The sequence below is a fragment of the Hypanus sabinus genome, chromosome 10 (genome assembly GCF_030144855.1).
Source record: "Hypanus sabinus isolate sHypSab1 chromosome 10, sHypSab1.hap1, whole genome shotgun sequence".
Taxonomy (NCBI): Eukaryota; Metazoa; Chordata; class Chondrichthyes; order Myliobatiformes; family Dasyatidae; genus Hypanus; species Hypanus sabinus.
In genome coordinates, this window is record NC_082715.1 from 64,909,419 (window position 1) to 64,921,729 (window position 12,311).

Consider the following 12,311-nt stretch of genomic DNA (forward strand, 5'->3'; position numbering starts at 1 on the left):
TTGGCCGGAATATGTTTGTGACCCAGTTATATGACCAGCAACCTCAGTAGTCTCTGCTTAAATCTGCTTAGACCAATGACCATGGAATCATGAACTATCAAAGTCTATGAAGGAGAGCTGGCAAGGTAGATGTGAAAGTATTGTTGTGTACGTGTGAATGTGTGTGTAGGCAGCACTGGGTAGCTTGTTGAGACAGGACCACCAGTTGCACTAGGTGGTACTGATGCTGGAGGGTGTGTATAATTGTTCAGTCTCCAACAGATTATGTGTAGTATAATGTGTAGTATGGCTACTGAAAACACTAGGATAGTGCGAGAGATTCCATTTAGGATGCTAGAGGTTGTGCTTAAACTTATTAAAGGAATTGTCTGTGTGTGTCTGACAGTGTGGGAAAACCTGAGAATCAAAGCCTCACCACAAGAAATTCTACAGATGCTGGAAATTCAAAGTAACAAACACAGAATACTGAAGGAACTTAGCAGGTCATGCAGCATCCATGGGAATGAACAAACAATCGACATTTTGGGCTGAGACCCTTCTTCAGGACTGGAAAGGAAGAAGGGAGATACTACAATAAAAAGATGGGGGAGTGGAAGAAGAATAGCTGGAAGGTCATAGGTAAAGTATATATCCTAGTAGATATCTCCTATCTCCTTCTAGCTATCCTCCTTCCCACCACACCCCATCCCCATTCTAAAGAAATACCTCCTAAGCTTTGTTACAAGTGTATGTCCCTTTAGTCTGAGGTTGTGCCCTCTGGTCCTAGACTCATCCACTGTAGGAAACATCCTATAATACAATAGGCTCTTATTTTGTCAAGCAGCCTCATGTGTGGCACCTTGTTAAAAGCCTTCTGAAAATCCAAGTAAACAACATCCACTGACTCTCCTTTGTCTATCTTGCCAGATATTTCCTCAAAGAATTCCATCAGATTTGTTAAGGCAAGATTTCCTCTCAAGGAAACAATACTGACTTTTATCATACACCTCCAAGTACCCCAGAACTTCATCCTTAGTAATGGACTCCCATATCTTCCCAAGCACTGAAGTCAGGCTAACTGATGTATAATTTCCTTTCTTCTGCCTCCCTCTCTTCTTAAAGAATGGAGTGACATGTGCAATTTTCCAGTCCTCTCACCCATTCGATAAACTATTGCCTCTTGAAAGATCATTGTTAATGCTTCCACAATCTCTTCAGCTCTCTACTTCAGAAAGTTGGGATGTAATTCATCTTGTCCAAGTGATAGATCTACCTTCAGACCTGTCAACTCCCAAGCATCTTCTCCTCAGTAGTAGTAACAACACTCTCTACTGCCCCTGATACTCTTGAATTTCTACCCTAATGCTAATGTTTTCCATGGAGTAGATGTAAAATAGTTATTAAATTCCTCTGCCATTTCTTTGTCCCCCATTACTGTCGCTCCAGCCTCAACTTTCAGTTGTCTGACATCTACTCTCACCTCTCTTTTAATCTGTATTACAAAAAAACTTTTGTACCTTCTTTTATTATATTGACTTGCTTCCCTTCATATTTCATATTTTTTCTCTTGGCTTTTTAAATTGCTTTCTGTAGGTTTGCAAAAGATTTCCAATCCCCTAACTTCCCATTATTTTTTGCTATATTGTATGCCCTCTGCTTTGCCTTTATGGTGTCTTTGACTTCCCTTGTCAGCCACAGTTTCCTCCATCTCCCTTTGGAATATTTCTCCATCTTAGGAATTGTTCCCAGAAACTCCAGTCATTGTCGTTCTTCTGTGATCCCTACTAGTGTCCCCTTCCAATCAACTGTGGCTAGTTCTTCTCTCATGCCTCTGTAATTCCCTTTACTTCACTGTAAAATCCTATACCATTACAGGAAGGATACTGGAATGGATAGAGGATTGGCTGACAGGCAGGAGGCAGCGAGTGGGATTAAAAGGTACATTTTCTGGTTGGCTGCCAGTGACTAATGGTGTTCCTCAGGAGTCAGCATTGGAACTACTGCTTTTCACAATGCTTGTCAATGTCTTGGATAATGGAATTGATGGCTTTGTGGTAAAGTCTGTGGATGATACGAAGATAGATGAAGGAAGCAATGCAGTAGAATTTAGACAAATTGGAAGAATGGGCAAAAAAGTGGCAGATGGAATACAGTGTTGGTAAATGTATGATAACGCAGTTTGGTAAGAGGAACAGTAGCATGGACTAATATCTAAAAGGGGAGAAGGTTCAAACTTTAGAGGCGAAGAGTCCTCATGCAAGACTCCCAGAAGGTTAACTTACAGGTTGAGTCTGTGGTAAATAAGGCAAAGACAATGATGGTGTTTATTTCAAGGGGAATAGCATATAAGAACAAGGAGATAATGCTGAGTCTTTATAAGATACTAGGAAGGCTGAACTTGGAGTATTGTCAACACTTTTGGGTCCCATAACTCATAAAGTATGTGTTGTCTTTGGAGAGAGTCCAAAGGAGGTTCATGAGGATGATTTCAGGAATGAAGGGGTTAACAGAAGAGGAGTGTTTGGCAGCTTTGGGTTTGTACTTATTGGAATTTAGAAGAATGCATGGGAATCTCATTGAAACCTACTGAATGTTGAAAGGATTAGATAGGGTAGATATGGAGAGGATGTTTCCTCTGGTCAGCCTATCCAGAACTACTGGGCACAGCCTCAAAATAGAGGAGCGACCCTTTAGTACAGAAGTAGGGAGGAGTATTTTTTAGCCAGAGAGTGGTGAATCGGTGGACAGTCTGCCACAGACTGTGGTGCAGGCCATTTCCCTGGGTATATTTAAAGCAGAAGTTGATTGTTTCTTGATTGGTCAGGGCATCAAAAGATATGGCGAGAAGGCAGGCATATGAGGTTGAGAGGGATCCAAAATCAGCCATGATGGAATGGTGGAGTGGATTTCATTGGCTGAATGGCCCAATTCTATTCCTATCTTATGGTCTTCTTATATTACTGATGTTGTTATCTTCTCTCTCGAACTGCAGGTTGAATTTATAATATTATCAACACTTCTTTCTAAGAGTTCCTTTACCATCAAATTTGCTTACTTATGCAATACGCAATCCAGAATTGACTATCTGGGCTCAACCACAAGCTTCTCTAAAAAGCCATCACTTTGGCATTCAACAAAATCCTCCCTTGGGATCCAGTACAAACCTGATTTTCCCAATCTACCTGCATATTGAACTCGCCCATAACTATTGCAGCACTTTATCATGCCCACATAAACTTCTGTCTACTCCTCTAACTATAGAATCCCATATCATTACTGCACTCCTTTTTTCAGCCCTTCTCTTCTGAGCCACAGAGCCAGAATCAGTGTCAGAGGCCTGCACGCTGTGGTTTTTGCTGGTAGGTCATCCCCCTAAACAGTATCAAAAACGGTTTACTTATTATTGAGGGGAATGGCCACATGTGGTACTTGGCACTCTTGCCTCTCTTGTTGGTTTCCTAGGTACCCACCTCCTGCATTTTAGGGGTGACTATTTCCCTGCAGCTCCTGTCTATCACTTCCTGATGTTCCTGTATGAGCCAAAAGTCATCCAGCTGCAGCTCCATTTACTTAATATCATTTTTAAGGAGTTGCAGCTCAGTGTATTTTATACAGCTGTAGCTATCGGTGAGACTGGGGTTCTCCTAAAGTTCCTACATTTCACATAAGTTGCAAGCCACTAACTCTGAACCCATTCTCAGCATACTAGCTACGTACTAACAGAGGGAAAAAAAACTTACTAGAAATTTACTTAGAACCTTGGCCTGTGCTTGACCTTGTCTATTGAGCAAAGCTGGACAACTCTAACACTGCCCCACTCTAACAATGGTTGCTCTGTTTACATCTTTATTTTTATTGGCTCAAATAAAACTCACTCCCAATGAGACTTGCAGTTTTCAAATGGGTCCTGTCCTGCATGATGTCACTCTTTCACTTGCTGCTTCAATCAGTGTCCAGGTAGAGCTGGGCAGATCGAAGGTAAAGTTAGAACACTTACAGAGAGAGATGTGGGTGAAAAACAGGTAGAACAATTACAACGTTACAGGAATGAATCAGTCAGGAATCTGGGAAGTCTGAGAGGTAAATGGGAGAACACCCAGCATGTGAGTGCTCACTAGATAGCAGGCATGGGAATAACTGCTGAGGAAGTTAATGAGGTAAATTACGAAGCCCTGGACCAGGCAGTTAACTAGTGGGGAAGTATCCACAGACAGTGGAGTTTATACCCAGCGCTGTCTGTCAGAATGGTAGCCATAGAGACCAGGCAACGACAGACTCAGAACCCCGATGATTCCAGCAAGCGACTCACCCTCATCACCACCATCCACAGGTCTTTCACCACAGTGGAAAAGCAGAACATTCTAACTAGACAGCCCTCACTTAGAACTGCATGTGCCAATGGAGAATTTTGGTGTAAGTTAGAAGAAATGATTGAAATCCACCAGATGCGCCACCAAGACATACACATATTGGTTAAAGCTAAATGTCTGAGTAATATGTGGGACAATATGACCCCAGGGATGCAGGATGGAACATGGACAACTAGTGAGAGTGCCAGCAATAAGGAAATATTCCAGAACTTTAAGGAAGAAGTGAGATAGTGACTTGGAGGAGAAGTGAGTAACTGTGGAATGATAATGTCAGTTGATCAGAAGGCTGGTGAACCTGCCATGGACTATGCAAAGCAGAAATACTGGTCCTGTAAGGAATGCTTAGGACTGGGCACCCGAGGGAATGTTGATCCAGCCTTCAAGAAAATGCTCAAAGAAGGGCTGAGCTCAGCCCACCGGGAAGTTTTAGTTTGGGGATAACTGGGATCCATCTACTCCACAATAGTTTCATGGGCAAGGGAATAGACTGAACGAGAGAGAAAAGGGGTCATGCTGCAGTGGATATAGCTGCTGCGAACACACAGAGGATTTGCTTTGTTGTCACTGACCAGGGAACCAAGCAGGGAACTACCAGAACAGATGTAGAAGAGTAAAGGAGGTGGTTTGTTTCTGCTGTGGCCTCTCAGGCCATGGTCAGAGGCTATATTGCAAGAAGGAAAGAAATTGTGACAGCTCCCCATCAAGACAGGCAGAAGCCCTATTGACCACTAACCAAATTAAAGATACCTCATATTCCATCTGGGTAGCCTCCAGCCTGATGGCATGAACATTGATTTTTCTAACTTCTAGTAATCTTTCCCTCTCCCCCTCTCTCTTATTCATTGGGCACTCTGACTCTGCTCCAACTTCTTTTCTTCTGCTTATTGTAGAAATCCTGGGCTAGTATTTTTCACATGCTGTGCTCATTACAATTTTTGAACAATTTAGGAATAGTGAACGTACTAACCTGATGCAGAGCACCAATAATCTTACGTGCTTCATGGTAGGTGATTTCTGAAGTCCAGTGAGGGTTTATCTTGTGTAAAGTCTTAGCTATCCGATTATGCTCACGCATCCACAATGTGTGCATTGAAGCAAGAGTAAGAACTTCATTTGCTCTGCTTTCTCCACTGAGAAAACATTCTATCCTTTCATTTTGAGTAGCATTGGGCTCTTGGGCACATGGAGATGGTTTCAGATCCACGAATGGCAACAGTTCACGTTTGCCATCTTTGTATTTTGTGTTCACAAGAAGGAGGCCCTCCTTACTTGAATAGTCCTTTAACTTTCTTTCCTGAACTGGCGTGCTTCCATAGACAGTTGAGGCATCAATAAAGGAAGTTACAGCATTAATCTGCTGTCGTGAGTTCACACTTGACAGCGTTTCAAAGTCAGCTCCTTGATCTGCTGACCCGCATGTGGGAGATGAGCGATAGAATGTGATGCACTCATTGATTCTGGAGCGTGGATCACTTTCAGGTATCTATTAGATAAATATTAGAATAAGACACAGTTAAGAATAACAGGACCATTGCAAATTTCTTTCTTCCTGCCTGTATATCAAAGTTCAATAAACCTATACTAGAAATGAAGAGCGCAGAACTGGGCTCTTTGATCCACCACATCCACGACAATCACTTGCCTATTGTGCACTCTTCATATTTTCCCATGTTAGGACCACACATTTTGCCTATTTAACTGTCTGACTAAATGCCTCTTAATAATTATTCCTTGGCACTCTACCATCTCCTCTGGCAGGTCACTCAAAGCATCAAAGGAACTTTCATTTAAAGAAACTTAACTTTCAGATCCTCTTTAAAACTTCTTCCTCATCCCTTAAACCTATGCCCTCCTCTTTCGATACCCTTACTATACAAAGAAGATGTTGATTATCTACTATATCTATGCATCTCAGCATCTTATATGCTTCCTTCAAGTCACTGCTTAGTTTTCTTAGATAGAAGGAAAACTATCCCACCTTATCCAATTCATAGCTACAGCCTTCCAGTCCGGACACTTTCTCCTGCACAATCACACCCTTCCTCTAATATGGCAACCAGAACTGAAGAAAAATGTGGTCTAACCAGTGTTTGGTAAAGCTGTAACGTAGTGCCTTGACCCTTGAAAGCAAGCACTCTATGTACCTCTTTATCACCATATTATTATCTGTTGCCACTAACAGAGAACTAAGGATTTGGACTTCTTGTTCATCAGCGTTCCTCAGTGTCCTGTCATTTACTATATACGATCTAACCTTATCTGACTTCCCAAAGTGCATTACTTTGTTCTTGCGGGATTAAATTCCTTTTGACAATGCTCCACTCAACCATTCAACTGAACTCTATCCTGTTCTAGCTTTAGACAAACTTCCTTGCTACTAAACACATCACTAATTTTCAAGTCATCTGTAAACTGACTTAATTCTTCCTACCTTTATATGCAATCTGCCAGCACTGTCCCTTTCATAAACCACTAGTCACAGCTTCCTGATCAAAAATAAGATCTATGTTTGACCACCCTCTGCCTCCTATCAGGAAGGCAATTAGGAAGCTCTCCTCGGAATCCATGTGTCTTAGTCTTAAAGACCTGCATTTGTTAAAGCCTTACTAAAGTCCATTTTAACAAATAAACTTCATTCGTAATAAAAATATATTTACAAGAATAAACCGTTCAATGTTGATTCATTCATTACATTCATAGTCAATGCTTTCTAAACTGTTCTATTGCATTCATACACATCAATAGCTGTCACTTATCTGGAGCCTTTTAAAAAAAACACACTATGAAATTAGTGAGGCAGGATTTTGCCCGCATGAAGCTGTGCTGGTCATCCCTATCCTGTCCTACCTTTTAAAAATGAACAGAAGTACGATTTCTTAGAATTTTCCCCATAGGCATTGATCGTGTGGATAGCCACAGGCTTTTTCTCAGGGTTGAAATGGCTAACACAAGGGGGCATAGTCTAAAGGTGCTTGCAAGTAGGTACAACGGGGATGTCAGAGGTGAGCTTTTCACATTGAGAGTGGTGGATGCATGGAATGCACTGCTAGTGAAGGTGGTAAAGGCAGATACAATAGAGTCTTTAAAGAGACTCTTAGATAGGTAAATGGAGCTTAGAAAAATAGAGGGCTTCATGGTTGGGAAATTCTGGGCAGCTTCTAGAGTAGGTTATATGATCGGCACACCATTGTGGGCCAAAGGGGCAGTAATGTGCTGTAGATTTTCTATGTTCTATGTTCTATAATATCCCTACAACAAATATATGGCTCATCTGCCTGCAGTTACTTAAAATATGCCACTTGCCACTCTTAGCCAAAGTAACAACATTAGCCATTTTCCACTATTTTGATACATTTCCCAAGATGAATGTAGATTTACAAAAATCTTAGTCTGGGTGCCACCAATCTTCTCCTTTATTTCCCATAGCATTGGGACTTAGATCCTTCTGGCTCTGGTGATTTATCCAAGCCATCTTACACCTCCACCTTTCAATATGTACAGCATTCTGCATGTTCCTGACAATCAAAATATCCGTTGCTGATCTCATTATCCTAATATTCTTCTTGTTGAATATATATGAGGCTTCCATTTCATCTCCTGGTTCCACACCTAGATTCCTAAGCTAATCCAGCTCTATCCATGGATGTCCTACAGCACCTAATGTATTTACTGAATGACTTAGGAATGTCTTTAAGAGTACTTCTTGGACTTTTTTTCTCTTCTAATTTCCTTTTTAAGTACTTTCTTACTCCCTCTATATTCCTCAAGAGACTTAAAATAGAACATAAAACAGTAAAACACAGGAGTCCATGATGTCTGCACTGTGTCACACCCAAATGAAGGTGTCCTTTGGTAAGCTTAAGGAGAACAGAAACCTCTTGAGGAACAGAAAGGCAAAAGTTCACTTGATCTTGATGCTTCGTACAAACATAGACCATGAACACTCTCAGCATTAACTTTTCCTGATGGAACATTTGAAAGCGAAAGATGGCAGAATTAAAAAACCTTGGAGGAACATGCTTTCCCTGAGTCTTTGATAACTCTCTTTTTAAAAAAAAGTCACACTTGTACAATGCTCCTTTACCTGCAAGCAGTACTCTCAAGTGATTTTTGATGATTTCTTTCTTGTGTTACTACTACAGTTGAAAATCATCTTTTAAATCTTGTGCCTATCAGTAGCAATCTCCTAACCAGTGCAGCAATGAAAGAATCAGGGGAAGATAGAGAAGGTCATTCCACCCTTTCTATCTAAATATTATTATTAATCATTGCCATGAAGAAAGAGTAAATAACATTCAGCTGCAATGTGAATTGAACATCTAACTATAAGCAGATCCTTAATTCAGTCCTAGGTTGTTTAAGAAAGCTTTCAGTTTGCATGTTGTACTCTTGTATGGTTTTACCATGGTGCAGGACAGATTGAATACTTGTGGGTGCTACACTGGGGTCAGGAGGGAGAATTTGAAACAACTGTTATTCAAAATATCTTTCACACCAATAGTTGAAACAAGATCTATGTCTCTGAAGTACTTGAGGAAGCCTTCAAAATTTTGACTCAAAACATTATGCCCAGGCCTAAAGTAATCAGGAAACCTGATCTTCAAATAGTTTTTTACAACTGTTCAGATTTGGTCACTTCAAGTTTCAGTACCTTAATTGGAAAACAGGGATTCAGATTTTGGCACATGGATCGGCAGTCTGCTCCTCCCTGGAAAGCAGCCTGGCTTGTGCTCTGAGGTGTGAATGCAAAATCATGGTCGATATACTGGCCCCACTCAATGAGGATATGGGAGTATAGATGATCTTCTGTCGTTGTCCTATTGGCTGAACGAAAAATTTTGTTGGTTATCTCTCGGACCTGTTAGAGAAAGAATTTGTTGAAAACAGATACTGATGCATTTGGTCTCCATGTACATCTTTGTGAGGCAAAAGGGACGTTACAGAATTAGAATGAATTAGAAGCGAAACTGGAGACTTCATATTGGATTGGCTGTGGATGGAACAACAAAAGAACATTGCTCGGAAGAGGCTGATTAGAACCTATGATAATATGAGGAGGGAGAACTAACATTTATCATAAAACAGAGTAGCTACATGATCTGGAGTGAACAATTGAGTAGATTGGCTTCTGATATGCACATTCTACCCAGGATTGAGAAACCGTAATAAAATTACAACTAAAATTGTCATATTAATTTCAAATAATATTACACAAGAAAACTATCAAATGCTGTAATGTTCCAAGCAGTATAACTATCAAAGCAAGATTACTAATTTCCATTTGCTATTTATTTAGAGATATAGCACGGTAACAGGCCCTTCCATTCCAACGAGCCCTCACAGCACAGTTACACCCATGTGACCAAATAACCCATCAGCAATATGTCGTTGGAAAGTGGAGGGAGAGCTGAATATCTGGAGGAAACTCCAGTGACCACAGAGGGAACGTACAAACTCCTTACAGACAATGGCAAAATTGAACCTGGTCACTGGCGCTGTAATAGTGTTGTGCCAATTACTACACTCTTTGTGCCATCCCCATTGTGAGCTTTGCACCTGAGCCAGTTATAAATGTGTAGAAAGCAAAATCAAATGGCATTGCTTCTTTATTATTATGACTTAAGATGTGAGAACAACCTAGTATGGTGGTGCACCTTGGACTTATGACCCTAGAGATTAATTTGAAAGTATTCGAGATTCCATCCAATGACCTAAATCCATGAGGCAAATATGGAAGTACAATCCACATATTTGTTAAGACTGGCACTGTACTTTATTTTGGACCATAAGATATAGGAGCAGAATTAGTGCATTTGGCCCATTGTGTCTACTCTGCCATTTCATCATGTCTGATCCAATTTTCCTCTCAGCCTCAATCTCCTTCCTTTTACCTGTATCCCTTCATGCCCTGACCAGTTGACAATCTATCATACCCTGCCTTAAATATACATAAAAACCTGGCCTCCACAGGTGCCTGTGTCAAAGAATTCCGCAGATTTAACTTCCAGCCTAAAGAAATTCCTTCTCATCTCTGTTCTTAAAGGACACTCAAAGCTGCTACACAGGTTGACTTTGTTGTTAAGAAGGCATACGGTGCATTGGCCTTCATCAATTGTGGAACTGAGTTTAGGAGCCGAGAGGTAATGTTGCAGCTATATAGGATGCTGGTCAAACCCCACTTGGAGTACCGTGCCCAATTTAGGTCACATTATTACAGGAAGGATATGGAAACCATAGAAAGGGTGCAGAGGGGATTTACAAGGACGTTGCCAGGATTGGGGAGCATGCCTTATGAGAATAGGTTGAGTGAACTCTGCCTTTTCTCCTTGGAGCGACAGAGGATGAGAGGTGACCTGATAGAGATGTATAAGATAATGAGAGGCATTGACCGTGTGGATAGTCAGAGGCTTTTTCCCAAGGCTGGAATGGCTAGTACACGAGGGTATAGTTTTAAGGTGCTTGGAAGTTGGTGCAGCGGAGAAGTCTGGGGTAAGTTTTTTATGCAGAGAGTGGTGAGTGCATGGAATGGGCTGCCGGTGGCAATGGTGGAGGCGAAAACAATAAGATATTTTAACAGACTCCTGGATGGGTACATGGAGCTTAGAAAAACAGAGGGTTATGGGTAAGCCTAGGTAATTCTAAGGTAAGGCCATGTTCAGTACAGCTTTGTGGGCCAAAGGGCCTGTATTGTGCTGTAGGTTTTCCATATTTCTATGTTTCTATGGCACCCCTCTATTTTGAGGATGTGTCCTCTGGTCTTGGACTCTCCACCATAGGAAACATCCTCTCCGCATTCACTCTATCAAGGCTTTTCCCCATTTGATAGGTTTCAATGAGGTCAGCCCTCACTCTTCTAAACTCCAGTGAATGCAGGCTCAGAGCCATCAAACACCCTTCATATGCCAAACTATTTAATAGTGGAATCATTTTCGTGAAATTCCTTTAAACCTCTCCAGTTTTAGCACATCTTGGCTAAGATAAGGGGCCCTAAACTACCCAGAGTATGCCAATGAGGCTTCATCAGTGCCTTATAAAGTCTCAGCATTACATCCTTGCATTTACAGACAGACAGACATACTTTATTGATCCCAAGGGAAATTGGGTTTTGTTACAGTCGCACCAACCAAGAATAGTGTAGAAATATAGCAATATAAAACCATAAATAATTAAATAATAATAAGTAAATTATTCCAAGTGGAAATAAGTCCAGGACTAGCCTATTGGCTCAGGGTGTCTGACACGCCAAGGGAGGGGTTGTAAAGTTTGATGGCCACAGGCAGGAATGACTTCCTATGACGCTCAGTGTTGCATCTCGATGGAATGAGTCTCTGGCTGAATGTACTCCTGTGCCTAACCAGTACATTATGGAGTGGATGGGAGACATTGTCCAAAATGGCATGCAACTTGGACAGCATCCTCTTTTCAGACACCACCATCAGAGAGTCCAGTTCCACCCCCACGACATCACTGGCCTTACGAATGAGTTTGTTGATTCTGTTGTTGTCTGCTACCCTCAGCCTGCTGTCCCAGCACACAACAGCAAACATGATAGCACTGGCCACCACAGACTCAAAGAACATCCTCAGAATTGTCCAGCAGATGTTAAAGGACCTCAGTCTCCTCAGGAAATAGAGACGGCTTTGACCCTTCTTGTAGACAGCCTCAGTGTTCTTTAACCAGTCCAGTTAATTGTTAATTTGTGTCCCCAGGTATTTGTAATCCTCCACCATGTCCACACTGACCCCTTGGATGGAAAGAGGGGTCACTGGTGCCTTAGCCCTCCTCAGGTCCACCACCAGCTCCTTAGTCTTTTTCACATTAAGCAGCAGATGATTCTGCTCACACCATGTGACAAAGTTTCCCACCTTAGCCCTGTACTCAGCCTCATCTCCCTTGCTGATGCATCCAACTATGGCAGAGTCTTCAGAAAACTTCTGAAGATGGCAAGACTCTGTGCAGTAG

At 41.5% G+C, this 12,311-nt stretch overlaps 1 protein-coding gene across 1 annotated transcript in view; it reads right to left on the reverse strand.

Moving 5' to 3' along the window:
* Window positions 1-12,311, reverse strand: part of tpo (thyroid peroxidase) — a 78,217-nt gene that overhangs the window by 25,765 nt on the left and 40,141 nt on the right. Inside the window, exons 7-8 of the mRNA XM_059982000.1 lie at window positions 9,001-9,207; window positions 5,317-5,832 (exon numbers count right to left, since the gene is read on the reverse strand). Of these exons, the coding sequence (XP_059837983.1) occupies window positions 5,317-5,832; window positions 9,001-9,207 (723 nt within the window). The remainder of the gene's footprint in view (window positions 1-5,316; window positions 5,833-9,000; window positions 9,208-12,311) is intronic.